This window comes from Callionymus lyra, chromosome 2 (assembly GCF_982586985.1).
Source record: "Callionymus lyra chromosome 2, fCalLyr1.hap1.1, whole genome shotgun sequence".
Taxonomy (NCBI): Eukaryota; Metazoa; Chordata; class Actinopteri; order Syngnathiformes; family Callionymidae; genus Callionymus; species Callionymus lyra.
This window is the reverse complement of record NC_141819.1, coordinates 43,638,386-43,663,969: the sequence shown is the minus strand read 5'-3', so window position 1 is coordinate 43,663,969 and position 25,584 is coordinate 43,638,386. Positions and strand designations below refer to the sequence as shown.

The 25,584-nt window shown below is 40.1% G+C and overlaps 3 protein-coding genes across 6 annotated transcripts in view; 1 reads left to right on the top strand and 2 right to left on the bottom strand.

Annotated features, from left to right (window-relative positions):
- lrrc7 (leucine rich repeat containing 7) overlaps positions 1-4,565 on the bottom strand; it is an 83,805-nt gene extending 79,240 nt beyond the window's left edge. The window contains exon 1 of the mRNA XM_087785401.1: positions 4,418-4,565. The gene's annotated coding sequence lies outside the window, so the exon portion shown is untranslated. The remainder of the gene's footprint in view (positions 1-4,417) is intronic.
- Positions 4,566-8,589: 4,024 nt separating this feature from the next.
- On the bottom strand, positions 8,590-12,771 carry LOC148087208 (histone-binding protein N1/N2-like). Of its 4 annotated transcripts, none has more exons than XM_087785392.1 (14): positions 12,622-12,771; positions 12,318-12,368; positions 12,142-12,252; positions 11,869-11,949; positions 11,658-11,761; positions 10,732-10,784; positions 10,606-10,676; positions 10,449-10,522; positions 9,916-10,104; positions 9,695-9,861; positions 9,568-9,639; positions 9,449-9,511; positions 8,902-9,066; positions 8,590-8,754 (listed from the first exon to the last, which is right to left on the bottom strand). In XM_087785392.1, exons 1-14 carry the CDS (start codon positions 12,657-12,659, stop codon positions 8,716-8,718), a joined length of 1,278 nt encoding a protein of 425 aa, XP_087641518.1. In that variant the 5' UTR covers positions 12,660-12,771; the 3' UTR covers positions 8,590-8,715. The 4 variants fall into 4 exon arrangements, with proteins under 4 accessions (XP_087641518.1, XP_087641519.1, XP_087641520.1 ...); XM_087785393.1 differs by having other exon boundaries at positions 8,947-9,066; XM_087785394.1 differs by lacking the exon at positions 8,902-9,066.
- Positions 12,772-14,124: 1,353 nt separating this feature from the next.
- The window catches only part of LOC148087207 (glypican-5-like), a 45,173-nt gene continuing 33,713 nt past the window's right edge, over positions 14,125-25,584 (top strand). Inside the window, exons 1-6 of the mRNA XM_087785390.1 lie at positions 14,125-14,384; positions 18,070-18,231; positions 22,370-22,917; positions 22,995-23,177; positions 25,196-25,362; positions 25,505-25,564. Of these exons, the coding sequence (XP_087641516.1) occupies positions 14,207-14,384; positions 18,070-18,231; positions 22,370-22,917; positions 22,995-23,177; positions 25,196-25,362; positions 25,505-25,564 (1,298 nt within the window). The 5' untranslated portion in view covers positions 14,125-14,206. The remainder of the gene's footprint in view (positions 14,385-18,069; positions 18,232-22,369; positions 22,918-22,994; positions 23,178-25,195; positions 25,363-25,504; positions 25,565-25,584) is intronic.

Sequence of the window (25,584 nt, the reverse complement as noted above, 5' to 3'; positions counted from 1 at the left end):
AAAGTAGAGATGTCGGTTGTTAAAGTGAATTATGAGCTTCACGCTTGGATGTTCACTTGTGTCACTGTGTCGAATGCCAACAAATGCTGAACATCATGCAACCACACACTTAATTTGAAAAAAGGATTGTAAAGAAGTTTCTTGATTTCAAACCCTGAATAAACTCTTTATTCACTTGTCAAAAAAGTAACAAACAGGAAGTGTCTAATACTCACATCAGTTCACAATCTGTCTCAGGGAAACATATACAGTCACACACACACACATGTTTACACACACAACTAAATATACAGTACATGCACTCAAAAAAAATCACACCTACTCATATGTATGTGCACACACACATATCCACCCACAAACGCATGTTCACGCACACATGTTCACAAAACATGAACAGTGGCCCAGAAGCGCAAAACAAATGTAATAACTCTGAAACGACAATACAATTTACTGGAACAAATTATCTAACTCATAAAACAAAAACTCACAATGTCTTGAAACAAATTCAAAATTTTAGGAAATTGTACATTTGTATGAAGAGTTTGTAAATTTGTTTCAGGAACCGTAGACTTTTCTCAGAATATTTTTGACAGATTAGGACGGTCATATATATATTTTGGTAAGAAAACAACTTCACAAAGTACAGACAAATTCTAAATAGATATGGTTTATTCTCCACATCAGGGAGCCCTCTGGTGGACACAAATGTCTAAACGTTAAACATGATCCCACATCAAAACAAATATTTGATCTTCAGCTATAATTATTTAACCTGCAGCTTGCTGTGACTGAAGCATGGCTACAAGTTGTCATCGTCATCTGCTGGTAACATTAGAGATAAATATTACAAGTAGCAGGTTGTGTTTTTCAGTTAGTCTACAGATTGCCTTGTAGTCTGTTGCAGCAACATACCATACGGTGATGAAAGATAATTCTTGAAACTGACTGGCTGATGGCTCTAGTTAATAAGATGAGGACAATTAAACGTTGATGCAGGACGTCAGAATGTGTCTATTTTCAGTCCTTCTTGATAAGAGTGAGGATAAGTCTACGTTCCCAGTGGTTACTCAATAAAGTCTCTCTCACTCTTAGGGAGCATTACTTTTTTATTTTTTGGTTTGCATTTTGTTTTGTCAGTATTATTTTGGGGCTAATTAATGCTAATGGGGGGGGGGGGGGGGTCTCTCAGAGAGTGTCACTTGACTTTCTTCACTCTCAGACAACGGGTTGAAAACAGGCAGGAGATGGTGGAGGATGTGACACACATGCTCCGTGAGAAGACCTTCGATACATTGGATGTTAGTGTGTCTGTGTGTGAGTCTGTGTGTGTGGGTGGAAGCTGAGTTTGTCATGCAGAGAGAACATTTCTGCATATTCATATCTATGCATACGAGCGCACGCAGCTGTCAAGGTGCACACAACTACACCTCTAAAAGAAAAGGAAAAGAAAGTCCGTCCGGAGAAGCGGAGGAGAGCAAGTGTGGGTCGTTTTAATGCTGCTCTGACATGCCTATGGTGACCCAGACTCGGCGAACATGCTTTTTGTTCGAATCCCCCTCAAGATTGTTAGTCGTCGAAAATGAAAGCAGATTGTGACTATGAGCAACAACTGTGCATTCATCAGAAGGAACATACAGAACATCGATCGCTTCTCCCATCAAAGACTGCTATGGCTCCTGCTGCATCAGATGTTCTATTCCCTCACTGCTGTTGTGTGAAAGTCCATCTCTCGTCTTTTTTTGTTCCTCTTCTCCCTCAGTCTGTTACATCTTTGAGTCACAGGGTGATGCAACGGAACAGTAACTGACAGGGAAGATCTTTGAGGTGTTTCTTGGAACATTTTAGCCTCAGTTAGCCTCTAACATACACTACAACAAACATAGATGACTTGGTAATATCCCATAAGCGTGAGTTGCTAAGATGACATCCACTAGTATCTATCTATACTATCGATCAAACCATGTAAATCATTGTATTTTTTATATATAGTTAATCGAGTGAAATTCAAGCTCTATTTCAGCCACTTGATGAAGACACTCAACCTTACAGTTGAAGCGTTATGCCTGTTGTTTCTTTGGGTTGCATTATACTTAAATTTAAAAAATAAAAAAGAAAACTTTAAACATAGTCATGTTTTTACTTTACTTAAAAAAAAGAATATATATATTTGTAATGTGTGTGTGGTTGAGTTTGAGAACGTTGACACATTGAGGCTCAGTCATCTTCTGATCTTTCAGGCCACCATGATTAATTGAAACATCAGCAGTCGGCTCTGGTCAGAAAAACACTCATCAGGACGTCACCATGACGAGTCTTTCCCAGTTGAGCTGAACAAAACCGTGTACTTGTGAAGCAGTGAGATCAGATCTTCCCCCTCAACTCTCCCAGTCATCCTCAAGTCCTGTCTTTCTCGAGCAGAATTAAATCCTGATGCTTCGAAAATGCAGTGGACGAGCTGTAGATGCAATGGTTCCTCCTACGCAGCAGAAAGAAGCTCCAGAGACCAGAACACCTCCGACTGATCCATGGAATATCTTGCACAACCTGCAGCAACATTCTAAGCTGAGGGGTGTTTTTTCTCCAAATCTTTTGTGAGTGTTCTTCTGTTGTGAGCTGAGTTTTTAAAAGGATTCTTTAAAAGCTGGCCAAATATTTAACCAATTCAAAATCAATAGTTTGAAGCCAAACACTTTTAAAATCAATAATGCTGCATCGTTTTTAACCATTTCCATATTTTATCTTTGTTTTCATTAATATAAGCCTTTTTTTTTTTTTTAACTATTATTTTTTTAATTTTTTTTATCTTTTTCTGACAAATCACCTGTGTTCGCGTTCTACTTTACTCTGGTGGCTGAATGTAGGGTTCTCAATTACAGTATTTTTTTGTTGTTGTATTTTTGTCTTAGTTTAACATCATTTATTTCAGTACCTGATGGAACCAACATTCCCTAAACTTCTTTAAAAATATTAATATTAACTTATTTATTTTCGTTTTAGGTAAATAACCATATCTCTTTTTGTCTCTGTCTTCGAAATTGTGTATCCCTCCACTTTTGTTTTCTGGTAGCAGGGTTTATGGTCTAAAGTTAGCTCAATTAAGAAGTTTGAGAAGTATTACTTTGAAATAAAATAAATCTCATTCTTTATTTTTTATTTAAATCGTTTATTTGTAATAGTAATTAACATGTTACATTCACATGGAGCAGCACTTGTACATCCTGTGGCTCTTTTAAAGTTGAAAATCTAAAAGTTTAATTTTCATTTTTCATTATATTTTAATTTAAAATTATGTTTGTATTGTTTTGTAGTTGGTGTATCTGGTGAAAGACACTTTTCCGGAGCTGCCTCATGATAAATCCTTTGGGACATCAGTTAAATTCAAATCGGCCTGAACATCTCAAGTCAAGCTCCGGTATGAGGAACACCTTGATGTTTCCAGTTGAACTGAGAAAGTGTAAAGGGTCTGTTCCTGGCCCCATCCCAGTTGAACACCTTGGGATGGTAACAAGACGCTTGAATCGCCTTAACAGGCCTCCAAGCATCTCAGACTAGTCACTTTGTCTTCTAGCTCAGCTCTTTCTTCACCACGACAGTGCCTGAAGATCATCTATTCTCACTGGAGAACAAGACTTCAAGATACTTATTACTTACTTTTTGCAAAAAAGACAAACCATACCGACAACAAGCGACACAAGGAGACATGGTCATTTGCTAGGATGTCTCAGCTAGTCGGACAACACAGAAAAAAAACCTTGTGATTGACACTTTCACTGAACTGGACATGAATATTGAGTGTGGCTGGAAGTCATCGTGCCTCTCATGGTGTGAACTGAAGTAGAGAGATGCTAAAATCCTGCAGCGCTCTCATGAATCCTTCAGTAGATGTCTCAGATTCATATTTCATGGAGGTCCACACTTCAAGCCGGAGCTCCAGGTTGCCACCAAACCAAGAAGCAGTGATGACCATGTTAGAAAACTTGTGGAAGTCTCCTCAGGTGGTTGATGTTCGAATGAACGACTCCGAGAGGGAATTCTTCCTGCTGCACGGATCCTGACACCAGAATATAGATAAACTCTTATATAATTGATACTCCTCCGCCTATGCAGATAAAGACCAGCCTGGAAATCCTGGCCCGGTTCTGACTGAAGCCCGGAGGTCCTTCAGATGTTCAATCATTCAGGCTTGTTGCTTCCAGCAATTCTTCAGAAGACATCGGGGGAGTGAAACGGTTTTAACCAGGCTTTTAACAGAAATGTGGCTGCCACGCAGCATGCAAACAATCTTCATCTCACCCACACATCATACATGCTGCAGTCACAGCTGAGAGAGATCCTGTGTTTCTGCCTCCGGCGGTGACCAGAACAGGTGACCAGCACAGACAAGAACATGACAGAAAGTCTGGAGGAGATTCCTTACCGGCTCCTGGAAGGATGCTTCTTCCTACTCCGGCGTCAACCGGTTTCTTCCATCTCGTTCCCTCGGCCAGGAAAGATTTGAAATAATGAGCATTCCTCCTGCTCCGGCTCCTCCAGATCGCTCCACAGTCTCCGGAGGAAGCTGGAGCATCAGTGATACACTGCCGCGCACTCCACTGCAGGAGGCTGCACGTCAATCACACAGGTAACCTAGGGAACCGCTGCGCCCTCCCCCTTTGCCGGCGCTGATTGGTGCGCGGATGGCGGAGCAGAAGTCGCGAGTCCGCGCGGATCCACAGATGGAAGCTGAAAGCTGTGCCGGGATCATGTGGAGAGCCGAACAAACAGAAGCGGATTTAAGTACTTGTGAATTCTCTTTCTCGCGTCCTGCTCCTCACTCCCGAATGACTTCAGAGCCTTTACTTTACAGTTGCCTGGCAACCGACAGGCGCGGGTGATGCAAAGAGAGAGACAGAGAGGGAGAGCGGATCCTCTGCGACTCTGGGGCCAGCAAGTGGAATCAAGTTTTAGATTTAGAGAGAACCTTCTTTTCCTAATGGCTTGGGAGAGTTTTCCGTTTGGACAAATACAAAAATACAGACTCATCCAGCACGCTTCTCACATATCCAGGGATTCAGAATCATACACTTTTATAACCAGTGTGGTACACAATATTCTTTGTGGTGGCAGTAGAGAATAAAATAATAAAATTATATGATTAAAATACAATTTATTAAAATAAAACTACTAAGGACCCTGAGTTGTGCTTTTGAGGATCATCAGAAATCACTTTAAAATGGCAAATATGTACAGAAAAATTTAGAGAGCCAAATTGATGTCTTTTGGATCAGACTAAGTACAGCCGCAGTCAGTCTCTCGGTCAGTGGCGAAAACAAGATATCTACCAGGGCATTGATCAACAAGTCATTCGAAGTGGAATGTTTTTAAGCTCCTGGAGCTAAAAATAAAAAGCGCCAACCATTGTAATTGATGTCACTACTGGCATATTTTATACTGTACTTAAATGTCCTTTTAAGATAAGAAATATTATTTGTGTAATAACAAAATGAAACAATGGCAAAATAAACATAACCAAAAATTATGTAACAAAAAATTAATACGACCCACATTCTTCTTGAAAGGTATTGTCATGAACAATATTTTGATGAACAGTAGTCTTTAATGTTTGTAAATATACATCAATATCCATTCAATAAAAATCATCATAATGGGAGAAATATTACCTGGAAAAAAGCAGAATTCTCTCTGGTTCTTGTTTTTTCATTTTCAGACTTCAGCACAACACAGAGTTGAATATTGAAAAAGGAGCAAGAAGGAAAAAGGAATAGGGTTTTTTCTTTCAGACATTTCATATTAATATATTAATCATACACCAGCAAACCATTTTATTCAGTATTTAATAATCTAGTGTGAGAAAGGAGCAGAAATATAGATATCACTTATTCAACATCTTCGAGTGCTTTTGTTTGTTTCCAATGCAGACTCAATTTTTGAAACAATGATTGTTGTACCGTGCTATTTATATCATGCCCTTTTCTTAATGAGAGAGACGACCATTTTTTTAATGAATACGTGATTGCATGTTTCTTAGTAATAGACCTATTTTGTCAAAAAAAATTACGCTTAAATTATGAAAGCCAAACTCCAAATCAAATGATCTTGTTTGATTTCAAGTCCCAATCATAATTTGTAAGGTAAATTGTTTTAAATAATTTGAATAGACGGGGCTAATATACTTTGTTAAATATTGATTTTCACATGTAGACTGCACCTGGATATGGTTACCTAGGCAACCATTGTAAAATCAATTCCAACTGACGACTGAGGAAGCTCTTGTATGAGTGTCTTCTAGTGTCCGAAATTCTCATCACTATTCTGCAGTGAGCAGATGCAGGTTGATAGATAGGTGAAATAAAATACCCTGGTCAGTGGATCAGTGAGACGCATCTTACCGAGTAGCTAAGACAGACTATGGCAACTAAAACTATGTATAAAACCAATAGTTAATGTTTAACTGAGATGTAGCAAAGAAATAACCATGAAGTTAATTGGAGTTCACATTTTGCTTAAACTTTGCATTGTTTAAAAAAAAAAAAATTCTGCTTCATCTTCCACTGTTCGTGTTTACTTTAACAAGGTGAAAACTAATACAGAAACTATATCGTTTGCCTTAAGGCAGAGCAAACACTTCATACAGGATTTCACTAGAGGGGGCATAACAAATTTCAGGCAAGCTGAATTGACCGAATGGAAAAGCTTTTTAAAGTTTTCCATTGTACATTTACTTTTACATGTACAGTACATTTGCATTGTACTGGACTATTGCAACAGTTTAACAAGAAGGATATGTCTCGCCTGAAGTTGATTCAGAACTCTGCAGCGAGAATTCTGACCCGCTCTAGTAGAAGAACTCACATTTCTCCGATCCTTAAAACTCTTCACTTGCTTCCAGTTTCTTTCAGGATCAACTTTAAAATTCTGGTTCTTACTTTCAGACCTATTCATGATCATCATCAGGCTCCTCCTTACATCAGTGATCTGATCCAGCCTTACACCCCAGCTCGGGCTCTGAGGTCTGTGGATCAGAATCTACTGATGGTTCCACGCACAGGGTTCAGGACTAGAGGAGAGAAATCCTTCCAGGCTGTTGCTCCTAAGCTTTGAACGATCTTCCTCTCTATGCGCTTGATGGAGTCTACTGACTCCTTCAAGAAACATCTTAAGACGTTTTTATTTGTTCAGGCTTTTCCTTGATTTTCTGGAACTCCTGTTGTGTTATCAGTTTTATCTTGCCCTTTAAAGTTTAAACTCTACGGAGACAGCCTTACTGAAAGTATCCAGTGACATCATGATGTCGGCTGATTCGGGTCAATACACTGTTCTGGTTCTCTTGGGTCTGTCCTCAGCCTTTGACACAGTTGATCACTAGATCCTGCTGAGAAGACTGAGGGATGAAGTGGGACTGTCTGGGTCTGTGTTACATTGGTTCTCGTCATACCTTTCTGGGCGCAGTTTTAGTGTATCTGCCAATCAAATGAGGTCTGAATCGGCAGATCTGTTGTGTGGAGTCCCTCAAGGTTCTGTTCTTGGTCCTTTGTTTTTGCTGTACTAGATTCCCCTGGGTAAAATCATTCAGAGATTTCCAGATGTTTCTTATCACATTTTTGCTGATGACATCCAGCTCTACTGCTCTTTTGATCCAACTGAGCCCCAAAGGCTGAACAGCTTAGTCAATTGTTTGCTAGAAATCAAACAATGGCTGAGTGAAAACACTTTTCAGCTAAATGTGAACTAAACTGAAACTCTGGTTATTGCTCCTGATAAGATTCCAGGGTTGAGTCAGTACTTGGGTGACTTAGGTCAGTCTGTCAAACTGAGCCTGAGAAACCTGGGTGTTGTATTTGATAGTCATGTTTCCAGTTCAACACTGCAGAAACTGTTTCCTTCAACTGAGAAAAATCTCTAAACTTAGGAAAATGTTGTCACAGCATTATCTGGAGCTTGTAATCCATACGTTTGTGTCTTCTCGTCTTGACTATTGCAGTTTTTTTTCATGTCTTAAGGAGCCGTCTCGCCTGCATTGATTCAGAACTCTGCAGGGAGAATTCTGATCAGCTCAAGTGGAAGAACTCCTATTTCTCCAATCCTTAAAACTCTTCACTGGCTGGCAGTTTCTTTCAGGATCAACATTAAAATTCTGGTTTTTACTTTCAGAGCTATTCATGGTCAGGCTCCTCACGTCACTGATCCAGCCTTACACCCCAGCTCGGGCTCTTAGGATCAGAATCTACTGATGGTTCCAAGCACACTGTTCAGGACCAGAGGAAAGAAATCCTTCCAGGCTGTTGCTCCTAAGCTTTGGAACGATCTTCCTCCCTTTGCGCTGGAGTCTACTGACTCCTTTAGGAAACATCTTATGTTTTTATTTGTTCAGGCTTTTCCTTGATTTTCTGGAACTGTCGTGTTATCAATTTTGTCTTGCCCTTTAAAGTTTACTTTATTGAATATTGTTTTGATTGTTTAAACGTTTTGTGACCCTTGTCTGGAAAAGCGCTATACAAATAAAAATGACTTGCATTTATTAAAAAAAAACAAAAAAACCCAGCCACAGACTTATGGGTTGATAGACAGAAGTCAGGACTCATGAGGGTATGTATGCAAATTCTTTATTACTACAAGTATACAAAACCTGACAGACAAATCTGAAAATGGAGCTTATTTACACAATTGTGGAAGAGGCATGCGGTGCTGGTCTGGGGATCTGGAACGATGTGAAGATCACGATGAAGACTGGACTGAGGCCTTCTGGGCTGCAGGCTGGATAAATAAAATTAAAAAAAAAGATCAGGGGTCACTCAGTATCACAGGAGGGTCTCAAACCAGCGCCCAATCATTACAAGCGATTAAACCTCCACCATTTTTGATTTGCGCCGCAAAATTTAAAAAAAAAGAAAAAAAACTGACTAGTTTTCTTGGCCGGCTCCTAGGGAAACAAATCCTAAAACTCGCCTCCTGTGACTTTTGCTCCTCAATTCCATTGCGGGCACTAGTGTCATCACTGCCATTAACTTCCTGTTTGGACTGTTTAGCATCAGCATCCTTTACTGGGCTCTCCTCCTCAGGTTTCCTCTGTGTAGAGACACAAGACAGGGGTGGGTGGGGGAGATTTTGGGAGCTATACTGAACTGCATGCCACACCAACATGCCAAGACGACAGAAGCACAAAGCCAAGGAGGTCCACCCGAGATGCTTCAACGCAACTCATGATTAGAAATATATCTGGGACCAAGTTATCAAGCAATTTCCATGGACTCTCACCAATGAGAAAACAGAACCAACAAAACTCAAGTTGTAGCCACATGTTGAACTATTAGACAGACTGCAGAGGGGTACTGCAAAGAAATCTGGTTCAATGAGTGACCAGACTTTTGAATGTACAATGGAGCCTATACAATGAAATAAAACTTGAGTGACAAAGACTGGTGTCACTCCATACAACCATTTGCTTTACCTTTTTCCTGACCAGGTGAGAGATGTTTGAGACTTTAGAGCCATCTGCTGATTTGACCGGAATCTGAAAGAAAATGTGTGAGCATCAATCTTGCTTCTGCTCTGTGATTTCAGCATTACCTGACTGACTGTAGTGAACGCAGATGAAGGACCTCCGTTTTCAGCAAATGCAGACGATGTTGAAGCCCCACCCTGAACAACATTCCAATGAGCAAGGGTGACATGAATGAACACCAAGTTTACTGACCAGCGTCTGTTTGATGGCTTGAGAAGCAGTGAGGGACGTTCTCTGGCTCTCTTTGGCATCCTCGATTTTCTCCTTTATGTCAGGCAGAAGTTGCTTCAGCTCTTCCATCTCCTTCACGTCGTCTTCCGACCTGGCAGCTGCAGAGTCAATGGCCTTCTGCAAAATGGCTACACAGGAGGAGGGTGAGATTCAGGATGATGAAAACCATCCCACAGTCTTACCAAGACGGGCCTCGATGACGTTGACCGAGCTGTTGAAGTGCTCGATGGCCTGGTTGTACTGCTCAATGTAGCAGAGTGTGGAGGCGACATGGTAGTGCGTCTCAGCTAGCAGCCGGCTGTGAGGAGGAAGGTGCTTCTGCTGCAGCGTCAGACACTCCTGGAAGTCTTCTAGTGCCTGAGCGTAGTTGTCTGAAGAGAAAAGGTTTAAAAGAAGGTCAGAAACCGTATGCAGGAAAGCGTGGAAGGTTCAAATATTTTATAATAGAAGCCTTAAGTTGCACAACATTCAACTTATCCTGGCCGTGAAAGACCTTTTAGATATAATTCAAAGCATAAATTATCAGCTGAAAGTTTAGTATTTAATTGTCCATAAAATCGTCAGATTGATCCATCCCTCAACCATAAATACAAACACGACTAGGATAACGTTTAAAATAATGTCATTTAGAGTATCATTTTTTTAAAGTCATGTAGCATAGAGTCCATAACAGGCTTTAATTTGTTAAAATGTAAAATCATGTTTCCAGTCTTACCTGATTCAATACTGACTTGACCGAGGAACAGATAAGCTTGTGCTGCCATCAGTTGATCATCTTTGTTCTCCTTCCTTCAAAGAAGCAAGAGACAATATATTTTTTAAATGGCAGGTATACAAGAAAAAGCTCATGTTTACACCAGCCCCCTTTTCACCTCTTGTAGATAACTTTAGCCAGCTCCAACATCTCCCATGACAGCTGCAGGTTTCCAACTTCCTCCTCCTCCTACAATCAGACAGAGTCAAACAATCCTAGAATCAATGTAATTAATAAGATTTACCTTGTCTCCATTCTTCTCACCATCTTCCTCATCACTCTCGTCATCATCTTCATCTAAACACATCATTTTGATTACTAGAGGCAACTTTACAGGTCAAGTGCACACAGTCAACAGGAGAAAACATCAATGCACCTCCAGAAACCAGTGAGCAGAACCCTGTGCCACCACATGACCAGTGTTGCTATGAAATAAATCAACTTCCTGCCCTCTGATTGCACAGCTTCATCTTCCTCCTGATGCTTCTCCACATCACCTCCATTCTGCGTTGTCTCCCCTTTTGCAGGAGATTCAGGTGAACCTTCCGCTTTTCCATTAGTCACTGGACTCTTTCCAAGCCCGTTCACTTTTGCGTCTTGGGTTGGACCATTCAGCTTAGGTTTGACCTGTGACTCTACACCATTTTCATGGTTCCCCTCAACACCATTCACTGCAGCAACCTCCTGGGACTTCTCTGCCATCGCCTCATACACCTGCTTACGAAGCTCATCCCGAGCCGCCTCTGCCAGTAAAATACATTAGATTGAATGATTCATATTGTTGCAGCCTGACCACATTCATTCCATAGTCATGAAATGATCATTTCAGAAGGTTAAAATATTTATCAAGACCAGTTTTCCACTACAAATGTCATTCTATCAAAGAGGAATGAGAAATAAGCTCATCAAGCATCATGTTAATAGACCAGTTGGGGCTCTTTCAATGCATATAAAAAGATATAGCCTTAATTTAGCAGAGGGTTGGGTTTTTTTTTTGCAAATGTAGTTTACAGCAAGAATTCAGCACTTACAGAATTATGCCTTCATTGCTGCAGAAACATTTGACCAATATTTCCTCTTTAAGATAGTTATACCCTTTGATTATTTGATGCCTATCCAAAAGCTGATTTGGTGTATAACTGAGGCTGGCATTGACAAGTTAACAGTTACCATCAAGGTTGTCTGCACTCTCAATGTTTGAGTTGCCCGCCTGTGGCTCTTCTTCAGAATCTGGGACTCCCTCCAGAGCATTCCCAAGGACTGTGTTCTCCATCCTATTAGACAATAAAAAAATTAGATTATCTTTTTTTTAAATTAAACACAAAACCTTGTATGTTAACCATTTATTTAGAATTTGATCATCAAAATGAATACAAATTACCTGGCGAGTTCTAGAAGCGACTTCCCACATAAGAACAAAGCCTCACCACACTCATCAGCAGTGTCACCATATCTGGCAGCCCTGAAACAAACATTTTATCAAAACATTTACCACTTGATATCCATCATTTAACAATACATGCATGAATTCATACGCAACACATACACCCCATGAACAAGCCGATATACACAGAATAAGCAGTAAAATAAAAATCAGAAACTGGACTCATTAACACCTAAACTACACATACATGACACTGAAACGAGCACTTACAAAACGCTGCAGGCCTCCTGGAACACAGCAACAGCTGAGACGACGTCACCCATTACTAGATGTTTGTTTCCAGTGCCTATCAGCTTCTTCGCCTCCTCCATGACGTCAGCACTGCCAAAGGACAACACGTAACGCAGCTTAGTTTCTGACCCTCACCTGTGTGCTTCTAGACTCACCTGTCTGCAGCAGCAGCAGAAGAAGTGGAGGAACACGGTTGTTCTTCCGCGCTGTGGAAGTAAACAAAAGTGTTGGTTGATGTTGACATAAACGGCTGTTAGCCAGTTAGCTTGAAGCTAAGTGTCTTCAAAGAAGATGTAGCTGCACATGTAACGATTGGTCCGAGGACAGCGACAATCACTCTTTTATGCAGGAAGTTCAACAGAAGTGAGTGAAAGAGCATTTGAAGCTAACACCAGACAATTTATCGTCATTTGCTAACTAGCTGCATCATAAACACGCGCCCGGCTCGTCATGTGTTACCTGGCAGCGCTGGAAGCGGCGGACGTTTCCTCCGGCATGTTGGGAAGACGACGAGAGCTGGAGAGAGTCAGGCGTGAAGGATGGAGAAGCAGAGATGTGTTTGTCTTTGTTGGCGCGCTTAAATACGGAAAAGCAGTCCTTCTATTTCCGCTCAAGTTGGAACGCGGGAGATTCTTCTTAAAGGAGCCGCAGCACGCATCATGGTGCGTTCAGTAACGAGCAGTAACGACTCTTGATTTCCTCAAATGCCACATTTCAAGCTAATGTTAGCGAAAAGTTAGACGGAATTTCTACACTTAATTTATTAGAATTTGTACTTGAACGATTAATATATATTTCAATATATTTTTTAATAAATGTTATAATAGCTTCCATTTTGGCGTCCAGGTGTTTAAGGCGTCTGTTCATCTATTTATTACGCATATTGCAACATATATTGTCGAGTAAGTTTGTTAGTGTGTGGATATTGTTGGTTTGAGTTTATTTATTGATACATTTCTCACGTTAAATAAACTAGTATTGCAATAACGAGTTAATACCAGTAGATGGGGCTATTGGTGTCTCGATCGAGACGTTTTAAACCTTTAAACAGTAAAAACTTAAAAAACAATCTGGAAACTTAATTTGACCACGATTTCCTCAAATGCCACATTTCAAGCTAATGTTAGCGAACATTTAGACGGAATTTCTACACTTAATTTATTAGAATTTGTACATCAACGATTAATATAGATTTCAATATATTATTTTATCAATTTTATAATAGTAAGTAAGTAAGTAAGTAATATTTATTTATATTCAATAGCTTCCGTTTTGGCGTCCAGGTATTTAAGTAAGTAAGTAAGTAAGTCATTTTTTATTTATATAGCGCTTTTCTAGACCAGGGTCACAAAGCGCTTAAACAATCAAAACAATACTCAATAAAGTATATATTTTAAAGGTCAAGATAAAACTGATAACACAACAGGAGTTCCAGAAAATCAAGGAAAAGCCTGAACAAATAAAAAGGTCTTAAGTTTGTTTTATCTATTTATTACGCATATTGCAACATATATTATCGATTAAGTTTGCTAGTGTATGGATATTGTTGGTTTGAGTTTATTTATTGATACATTTCTCACGTTAAATAAACTAGTATTGCAATAACGAGTTAATACCAGTAGATGGGGCTATTGGTGTCTCGATCGAGACGTTTTAAACCCTTAAACAGTAAAAAGTAAAAAAACAAACTTGAAACTTCCAAAAATCTTTAGATGCATTTTTAAAATTAAATTGGGTATAACTTGTAAAAGTTGATGTTTTTCTTATCTATTGTTTTAATATTGAACACATTTCAAACAATAATAATTATGAAAAAATATCACTTTTTATAAAAGTCCCACGGTCCACATGCGTTCCATACTGTTCTTGATTTAAAAGCATGCATCATTCACGATGGACCGACTGATCCCAGCATTGTCAGCTGATGGGCCCTCAAGGACTGGGGGGCACAGATCGCGTCACAGGCGGTCTCAGTCCGCTGCTGGACCTCAGGGGCTTCACACCAAACCTCCGTCTCTGTCCCCCCTCGGACTGACATGTCGCCATGTTCCGCGCTGTCTGCTCAAACGTGGACTTGTTGTGGGTGACTTTGTGCTGTTTGAGTCTGGCACCGACGGCTGACTGCTGGGCCGCCGACCCGGACAGCTGTCATGAGGTGAAGACCGCGTACATGATGCGCCAAATCGGCCAAGTGGAGCTGGTGCCGGACAGACCCGGGACAGGTCAGTGATATGTGCAGTTGAACCTGGGGAAAAACGACCAAAGTTAGTTAATCAAAACTTTATTTGTGTATTTTTACATGTACATCCTGAATCTCACCCTCCTCCTTTATATATGTATTAATTATACTTTTAAGTCTTAATGATTTATTTATGCAGTAACTAAAACTCAAAACTAAATGGAGCAGGTGAAAAAAAAGTATGCATGCGTTTAATTATGTTTTATTGTAATACGTTGCTCATATTCTTGAATAATGTTTAAAGCAACGCTTTTCCACCTCTAGTAATCCAAAGAGTTGATACAAACTTTTGTTACCTATAGGTATGATTATAAAGACACTTGTCTTTCCCTTTCAAATGTCAGAGTAAATGTCAGAGTAAATCAAATCTTGCACCAATCACCAAAGTAATTACTTGCTCAAAATAGCACATCTAAAATGATGTAGAAAATGATATGAAAACTAAGACCTGGAGCCAGTGCAAATTATTTTAAATGTATTAATTAATTTGGTTGTTTATTTTAAAAATCGATATCTTATATAAAAAATGCATTTTGGCCAATAAAACCTAATTAGATTTGAGTGTCTCTTATACATACTGATTTATTTTAATTAATATATTTAGAATTTTGAATAACTTAAATAAACCGGTGGGCTGATTTCTTAAAGTATCAATTTAGATAATCTTACACAATCTTACATTTTTTTCAACTTATATAACATGATAAATCTTTAAAATAGATGAAATATTTAACTTTAAATGTCTTTTGAGTTTAAGGTTTACATATACAATTATAAATTACATTCAAGTGTATGATTGAAAAGTTTAAATTCTTTATTTTGTTATTTAACTTAAAATTAACTGCAACAACTTTTATGCCATCCAGACATATGAAAACCATCTAGGATGTTTGTCCAGATATCTCAGTTCCTACAATAAACACATAAAACGTTCAATTATTAGTTATTCAGAAAATATAAATAAAAGAAGCTGAAATATGAATTCCAAATAAAAGAGAAAAAACACAACAGCTTTATATATACATTTCAAAGTTGATGTTCATTCATTGCTTTTTATATAGTCGGCTGCTTGAATATAAGCTACGTGACATATCATCAGAATCACATTTATTTTAAAAGCATGATTCATATCCATATGGTTGACCGTGGCTTTTGTGTAGTTGGAATGTGCATCAGCTGCTGGGACTCTGGGATGCTTGATGGATAAATAAAATGATCTGAAACATGATGGGAAAAGTTGTTATCCCTCTGAACACTGAAGGATATAGAAGCGAGTTTGGGTAATGGGAGCAGCCGTGGAAGCAGAGGCTGACCTCACTATTCCAACAGAATCTTCCTCCAGATCTTCTGTTGGAATTGTGAGGTCAGCCTCCGAGCGACACCTCACTAGCAGAGATATCCTAAGGCGCTCTAGAAATAACCATTACTTACTTACTAACTTACTTATAAGATGCCTGGCACTCTCCAGATGGAAGACCTACTTTAAAAATCTTTTCTGCTGATTCTGCTGCTGACAGTGGTCCGGCGCCATGCAGGGAAAATGACTTATGTCAAGACACTTTATATTTAAATATGCAATTTATGCTCTATTATATTGAAGAAATAAACATCTTATTCACAAGCTCCAAATATAAAGTGTGAATATTCAAATATGTTCTGAATATATGTATGTTTAATTGAGTTGGATCCAGGTTGAAGTAAAGAAAGTGCTCTTGGTAAGATTTTCTTTTTTTTACCTCGAAGTCAGGCCTCTTCAGAACACACATTTAAAGGAGATTGAAGATTTGGATGAAATTAATCAAGCATGTACAACACCATTTGCAGTCATCAAACATATTTCAAACACTGTCAAGCAGAGAATATATTTGAAGCTACAATCTGATGTTCTAAAAGTTATATCAGGGAATGTGAGTGTGTAAGTGTGTGTGTGTGTGTGTGTGTGTGTGTGTGTGTGTGTGTGTGTGTGTGTGTGTGTGTGTGTGTGTGTGTGTGTGTGTGTGTCCCTAACCTCCCGTTGTGACTCCAGCCCAACATAAACTTGTTGAGGTAAAATTAAAGAATAATATGGAAACGATTAATATTTCAAATAGTGAAATTCCTTTAATAATCATGGTGATAAGAGCCATTTCTTTCTTTACATCACAGTCATCATGGTTTATCTTGTGCCCACATTTGCCTCCCAGGGTTGTGTTAAACCCAGATTATAATTATCCCCACACGTTAATAGATTTTTTATAAATTTGAGGATTAAAATACAACTTCAATTTTCCTACAACAATAACTGTACACTGCCTACAACAGAGACAACAGTACTCACGCTTTTCTGTTAAACAATCTTTTTAAGAAAACAAAGATTATAAATCATAACAAAAATATGTTCCAAAATGTTGTGGAGATGAAAAGGAATTTACCAACTAGATTATTTTTACAGGACTTCAGTTGTGGTCACTGCAGTGGTGAATACAGAAGAAAAAAAAGTCAGAGTTGAAGATAATTGAGTTGTCTTTGGGAGTGACGTGGAAGGGTACATATAGAAATGAGTATATCAGAGGGACATGTGGAGAAGATTGTAGACAAGGTTGAGGAGGACAGGTGGTTTGGACATGGCTGGAGATAGAATAAGAGGGAGACAATCATAGAGAGTCATGCTTGTGCAGAAGGAGAAGAAGTGAAAAGATCCACCAAAGACCTAATCCAATTATTGGTTAACTTCAGTCAGTACAGCTCTCTGGACAGCTCAGCTGTCCATCACAGGTCAGATAGAAAGTGTCTTTCAGAGTGTGTGTCAGGTCAGCCATAGGTGAACAGTCCGTTCCACTCATCTCCCTCCCTTGATCTCAGTCAGCTGCTCAACAGCTTTGCTTACCACACACACACTCACACGTGCACACACACCTACCCATTCACCCATACACGCAAACACACACACACACACACTGTAGTGTAGTTAAGTGTTGATATGTCAGCACATTCAGTCCCTAAAGGCACATTTAAGATTTTTTTTGTGATGATGATGCATTAATAGTCACTAGAGTATAAACTGATGGCACGTGTTTATCAGTGAGTTAATTTTTTACTTAAACCAGATCAAGCAAACATATCTACATAGATGTATTAAAATAACCACATTATGCCTTGATTCGGTTGTTTGTATGCTAAACTTGTGGATCTAAATATTTTATCTCTTTTTCCGCCACTTCTTCCTCCTTATTTTCATGGTCAATTGTTTTCTTTATCATCCATTTCATCATTATTCTTCCACAATCTTTGAATCTAATAGTTTGTTCAACTTTGAGATTAAAACCTTCTTCATCTGCCTTCTAAGCTTTGGAACGATCTTCTTCTCCCTCTGCGTTTAATGCAGTCTACTGACTCCTTCAAGAAACATCTTAAGATGTTTTTATTCGTGCAGGTTTTTTTCTTAATTATCTGGGGCTGTTGTGTTTGTCTTGTATTGTCTTGGCCTTTTAGTGTTTTTTTGGTTGTATGTATTTTTAACTGGGTATAGCTTTTGATTGTTCAAGCGCTTTGTGACTCTGGTCTTGAAAGGCGCTTTAAAAAGAACTGTTACTTACTTACTTACCTGCTATTTCTTCCCCTCATCCTAAACCTCTGTCTTCTTCTTGTTGTTTGCCGCTACAAGTAAACATTTCCACCTGTGCTCTCAGGTGAGTCGCTGCGAGTGTGTCAGTACGACGGGCCCAGTTGCTGCACCAGCAGGATGGAGGACGACTACATGGCAGCGGTTCGAAGTGAAACGCAGCAGAAGATGCGATCTTACAGCTTCGAACTAAAGTATCTGATCAACGGACACACCAAGGCTTACCAGGGTGAGTCAAAGAAGGCGTTATTCAAGGTTTATTCTACACTAGTGTTGCTAGATCAATGAGAGATTCGGATTGATTGTAGCAGGAACACTGATTGTAAATTCACATGAGATTTATAGAGGAACATAATAGGCCTCACTGTTGGCAGAGATCATGTCCCAGCCGTTCTGTCAAGTACCCACCGTGCCCCTGCCAATCACACTCTGTGTGTGTGTGTCATAAAATAGCTAGTTTGTGTCATGGTGGTCGATGTGGGGGTCGGCTTGTTTTGTGTGGCGCCGCGGTGGCTAGCCAAACAAACAACGATGCCCGATGGAGTCTTTGAGAAAGTGAAACTCTCAGAGGGAGCAGCTCAAAACTTTGTTACTTCCCCGCGCTCGCCCTCTCCGTCTGTCTGTCCGTCCGTGCGCTAATCAGGTTTTGTTCTCGACCAATGAGACAGCGGAGGACCAAGAATGTTTACATTCAGTACGTATCCGCAGCAAAGTGTTGTTGCCGTGGGCAACAGCCGGTCTCTAATGGCCGGCTTTGAATAGGAGGAAGAATACTCTGCTTGTCCACTTGTCTCTCAGAGCTATTCAACGCAGAGTGAATGTGTGTCTTCTGTGTGAGTGTGTGCGAGTGTGTGAGAGATTCGCAGCTCCGAGCAAGAGCATGTCGTGCACTGATTATTGGACGGATCGACTCGAGGAAACACGACGAATGGAAACTTGTGTTTTTCAAAGTTACCATCTCAGTGTGTGCTGATGTTTACACAACAGCGAGGCAGCCATGAGCGGAATAACAGAAGACACCTCCATACAAAGAAGGCCTTCACAAGGCCACGACTCACACACAAGTGTTGACTGTCTTGTGTTGTCCTGATAATGTAATCATGGTTCTGAAGAGTGTTGTTGTGACATTTACCCATTTGTACTGTACAAGTGCAGCAACTCCATTCTATAGGTGAGAGTTTGTGAGAGAGATTGTCTTTTGACACATACTCTGCGATGAACATATTACTTGTCCAGGGTGTCCCCTACATCTTAGCCTGAGTAGCTGGGACAGAACCCTGTGACCCAATTGGGAAACAGAGAAATATGAAATAAATGAATGTTTTTTGATAAATATATAATGTTTCCCTTCAATTATCTGTGTCTCAATTCTCAAGTTTGTCAAGACAGGTGATCACTTCATTCTTTATTCTAGTTAAATGCTAAACTTGGGACCAACACAAGACGAACACTGTCAGGAGGGGAGGAATGCAGACTTGATATTAAAGATGATGCCTCCCTGAAAACGTTCACATACAAGAATTTGTAATATGAACAGGAATGTTGTGTAAATACACCATGAGTTTATAATCTCAAAGGTGAATAAAAATAGAGGAAGGCGTTCTCAACAAAATCATGGATTTGTTAGGGTTTGGAATGACACCTGTCAGGATGTGATGAGCAACTGCATATACATCCTGATAAAATCTAAATGAAACAAACAATAGTCATTTCTAGACACAAATTGAGAATCAGATCATTTGTTTGTGGCTAATTTCAGTTTTGAATTATTCTTACTTTCTGATGTTTGTATAAACCTGGTTACACACATGTTTGATTAATTGATCGATCTTTCATCATGTTTATCATTTTAAATTCCGTGACTGCGGTGGTCTTCAACAGCTGAGCTGAGTCCCAGCAGACCCCCCTCCACCCCTTTCCAACACGACAAACCCGCAGCAGCTCTATTTACACCCAGAGGATTACTTTGGTGTGTGTTTGTGTGAATGTGTGCCTACATGCTTGCATGTGTGTCTCTTGACTCTGTGAGACCCCCGTGACTTCTCCTCCATGTCCCAGCTGTTACCCAATCAGAAGGGTTGGAGAGATAATCATGTGACGTCCCCAGAGTTGCTTTTACCCTGTCACTTGATGCGGCCTGTGTTTGAGTTACGGTTGGCAGGACGTGGGCATGCAGACACATAAAGGACGCACGTCATCACCTGGTACATTGTGTTCGCACAGTTTATTATTTGAAGATAGCATTTAATCTCCTCACAATGAATGTGAGTCCACCACACATAACAACACAATCTTTCATTTTATCCCTCCCTCAGCATTCATTTTTTTCTAGAAAAAAAAAGCTGACAGTGGAGACGTGGGAGGCCATTGGATCATTAAAGTGGATCTAATCTTAGGCCAATAGAAGCTTCAAGTTACAATATAATTTATTTAAGACTATCAAACACATCCAGTTACCACTTAAGCGACACCCAATACACACTCAGCTTTAACCTGGGAGAAAAAATGTGACAAACTTACCTGCTAAATATGCTGGACTTTCTTCTTACCAACGCTTTTGGAGAACCCCTTTTCAGACAGACCAGCTATCACCCTGACATCAATCAGCTCAACGTTTAACTACCTGTTCCTCTGATCACTGGCGACCAACCTCTTCATCTGCTCTGCTTTTCTGTGTAAAAAATATGTTTTTTTTATACTCCTGCATGACTGACTATCTTCCTCTCTTTGACTCGATCTGTTTATTCGATTATTTCAAAACCGTATTAAGAGCTATATTCAGGTAGATTCAAATCAAAACTATCCAACAGATGGTCCTTATCTTTCATTCGCTTTTCACACACACTTTCTATACAACAGCTCCTCCATTAGATATGAACCATATCCAAGCCAGTACCAGAATTGGGTTCAATCTTTGCCAACCGAGACACCATAAGAAACAATTGAAGGATATTGGAAAGACGGCGCCATCACTTGAGCCTGTTATCGAAAAAAACCCACCAAGTTACCAGTCTTCACAAAAAAGTCTTGCTGGTTTCGAAATTTATAGTAAAGGTGTTAAAAGCTGCCAGAAAGCATGTGACATATGGAAAATGTCTGAAATACTTGTTTGGCTGAACAAAAGAATTAACAAAAATGATACACTGATATTTTTAGTGTATTTTTAAGTGTTTATTCACCTGTTGGAAAGAAAAAAATAGGATTTGTATATATATTTTTTTATTTTTTACCAAATAAGAAATGGTCTCAAAGTAGTTATTATGATAATCATGCTGTAATTGTGAGTGTGATAAAAAAAATCAGCAGGTATCGACAACAGATGAAGAAGTTAAAACCTGTGGATGAGACATCCCTAGCCAACATACTGAGTATCATTTTTGATCCAAGTTCAATGACACCGGGCTTTAGTTTTTAAATGCAAAAACAAACAAACAAAACTGATTGAAAAAAAATAAAATATTAGCCACAAGCACTAGCAAGCACAATTGGCTGGCCCTTCAAAGGTCAAAAGAGTGCGTGATGGGGTTCCCAACATACAAGAATACAATAGTGAGCATCTGAAGCTACACTTATCCTTCCTTGTAGTATGACTATTTAAATAAAAAAAAGTTTTATAGCATGGCTTTATTTATTTCCGTTTATCACACTTGATCTTTCCTTATTTATTAACAAAAATCCAAGCTACTTTGAGTTCTTCACAAACTGATATCGAACATCCAATATTGACTTTATAAATCCTTATATATATTAATGCATGTGCTATTTTAAAATCACAAACCTGGTGCAGCTTTGACAGTTACTTTCAGGTCCAGAGACTCGCTTGTTACTGACGGGGACTTGAAAGCCTCAGCTGAATGCATTTCTCTCTCCTTTACACCCAGTTGTCCCGGTGAGAGTCAGAATGCCTTTAGATTGACATCATCTTTTTATAGATGGTGTGTTTTAAACTTAGACCAGTGCTCATCGAGGCGCCTGCGTTGTAGGCAATGTGGATGGCCACTTTATAAGATGTAGGAAACAAAGCGGATCATAGGATTGGGCAGATCATTATCACCTGACTAAAGATAACACGGCAGTGAAAACCAGCGCCAGATGAATCAAGTCCGAGGCTATTTCCACTTGTTTGTTGCAGGACGAAGTTGGGCCAAGGTTAGTCAGACATGTGAGCTTGGCTAGTCCATGAGGTTGGTCATTAAGCGAATCATTCTTGGGTACTGTCTTACATTTGGAAGGGATGTACAGTACATCCACTGATGGGAATTTATGCTGAATATAATTCAGTCAAAATGTTTAGGATCAAGGCGATAATTCCATTCTCCTCTATATGACAGATTGTAATGCTTTATTCTTCTTCTCTTCTCCTGCAGAGACCTTTGAGTCACTTCTATCCTTCACTTCAAATCTGACCAGCACCTTGTTGGACAGCGCCTACTCCAGCCTTGCATCCGACTGTCGCCCCCTTGTGTTTCGGCTGTTCCATGACATTAAACTATATTTGTCCGGCGATTCGATATCCTCCCTGGACAACAGTGTGCAACAATTCTACAATGATCTCTTTCCCCTGGTCTACCGCCGTCTTCTCAACCCCGGAATCGGCCCTGTGTCCCATCATACCTCATCACCAATCTCCCCCGGACACGACGACTGTCTAAGGATGACGCGGCAAGATGTAAGCCCCTTCGGACCCTATCCTCGCCTCTTAGTGGCAAGCTTGTCAAGGGCACTCGGTGCAGGGCGAGCATTGAGTCAACTTCTGAGGTTGGCCGGTGAGGTTGTGAATGCCACAGAAAAAGCTTCCCTGTCCAGAGAGTGTGTACGGGGGCTGGTGAGGATGCAGTATTGCTCCCACTGCAGAGGCCTGACCCTGATCCGGCCATGCACGGAACTGTGTGTCAACGTCATGAGAGGATGTTTGGTAACAACCCTTGTATTCTCCTCACCCTGCTCTACCATATAAAGTAATCAACTAACCTGTTTTCTTTCTCATGTCAGGTGGGGGTGTCGGAGCTAGCAGCCCCCTGGACAAGTTTTGTGCTCACACTGCAGCGGTTATCTGCAACTATGGCTACCAGCAGCAGCCACAACAGCATGGAGCTCGCTCTGTTAGCCATCCGTAATCACGTGAATGATGCCATCTTGCATGCTCAGTTACATGGACCGCGCATCACAGCCACGGTACGATCAGAGAAAGTCACGCATACTTGTTTACAGTTCATGCACATTGATAAACACTGAGAGTTTGACGAACGGATGAGGAGGAGACAACACCACTTCTAGACCACCACTCCACCACTTCAATTTGCGTAATCCCCTTTACTCAAATCAGATTTACAATGTATATAACATTGTTATCTCTCTGCTCTACACAATCCAAAAGTTCAACAAGACAAGATCCAGAGTTGGAACTTTTTAAGACTTATGTTCCAGTCTAACACTCACTAAACCCCTGACCTGACCTGCAGGTCTAGCGAAGAAATACTTTCCGAAGATGATAAATGTTGCGACAACAGCTGACTCATCCTCGCTCATAAATCCCTCCACTGATAAAGACATTCGAATTTCCGACAAAGAGTGAGGAAAGGTTCCTTTCACACCGGCAGTTGCAGCAGGCTCACAAAAGCCTTGCACCTAGCTGGTCTAAAAACAGCCTCATTCTTCACCCAATCTGGGGTTTCCCTCAGTCCGTGTGTGTTCGTGCGTGTGTGCGCGAGTGTGAATACAGATCCAGTGCCAGACAAAAGCTCTGGTTGGCTGGACAACCGATACCCAGAATGCAGCCTGATTCTGGGTGATGAGAAAGTTTCTGTGGCTAATCTCTGGACAAACAGACAACACACAAACACATGCATGCGTGCACACACTGCTGAAGGAAGGAGCGGCGGCGCTGTCCAGCGTTGACGAGAACACTGTGGACTTAGTGGAGTAGATTCCTGAGAAGTAAACAAACCCACAGAGGAATAATTGCATGATAATTGTGGCTAATAAGAAATAGCACTTCATTAAATGTTTGATAGAGCTTCTCATTCATTCCACCCAAAGCAAACATCAAACCCCTTTTTGTTCTGCACCAGCAGCGATTCAGGAATAAAAGATGATTGCTGCCAGCCTTTGAAGACAGAAGTGTTTGCTCTAAATAAATGAAAGAGAGAAAACTGGAAGCTCTTGCTCTCCGCTTGCCTGCATCTTTAGGTTTGCTTCAATTAGAGCTTCAGTATTTTAGGAAAAGCTCTCAATATCCTTTACTACTACCTTTAACATGTAAACTACAGATTTTTACACTTTTTCATGTGTTTCAAAACATTTGCCTGCAGATTTAAACTTTATTCTTGCTTCATTTTCCATCCAGACCTTCAACAGGAAGTCCTCCACCTTGACCTATCTTCATCATCCTCCAGTCACATCGGAATCAGAAACTTTTATAGCCAGAGTTGTAAACACAACATAGGAATGTGTTTGTAGAACAAATTAATGAAAAATGCACACAAAATAGCAATCGAAAAACAGAACCAAGCACCAAGGCATCATGCACTTCATGTGCTCATTCATGAACCTCATTGTTGTCTTCCTTCATCTCCAACATTCTTGGTCCAACACTGTCTCTTCTTGCCAGACTTCTCCACATGTCCCTCAGATATAGTTCTCCAAGATATCAAGCTCAGTATCTTCAACTCTTCTTCTTTAGTCTCTTGCAACAAAGTTAATCACATTGAGAGAAGTAAGAAACAAAAGCATCTCCTAAAGGAGCTTGCTGTAAGGTTCATCTCGTGAAATATATCATGCTAAAATCAATATAGAGCACCAATATCCTTCCAACAACACAAACACAACAACATAATAGACAAATACAGTATTGATTTACAGGATAGCAGTCAACCTCTAGCATGTAATGCAAGTCAGCAGGATTAATTTCGATTTTCCTCTTCTTCATACATCACTGTAAAATCTGGCCTCTCATTGATCGTAATGTGCAGGTCATTACTCTTTACTTTTCTTTCTTTTGCAACATGTTGTTTTGTGAGACACGCGTTGAAGCTGTGACCAGGTCTCTGCACATGTCACAAGCCGTGCTCTCTTATGGTAGTAAACTGTATCCCCTACAAATCATGACTTAACATGTAACCCAGTCATTAGCTGTGTTTGGTGTTGGAAGAAACCGCCAAACAAAATAGTTGATGTGAATTACGTCTCTGCAGGTGGAGAAGGTGTGTGGGCCCCTGGCTGCAGGGCCAATTACACCCATTTCCAATGCTAAAGCCCTGCATAAGGACACTTTTGTCACCTCAGAAACATCCTCATACCAGTTGTCTTACACTTCGTCTTCCTCCGAGGGACCTCATCGTGCCAAGCTGCAGCCCAGCAGGTGAAGGAAGTGGATTGACTTTGCATCTGTTTCTGTTCGTTAAATGTTGTAGTCAAAGAAAGACTGATATATGTGCTCAATCCTGGATGAAAACATCAGGATCCAGGATATTTCTATTGTGACTGTTGTGTTTTTCCAAAAGGTCTTTTCCACTTAAAGGTTCTAGAGTTGACAAGAGCCGAAGTCTGAAAAAAATATCAAGGTAACTTCAACATTTACTAG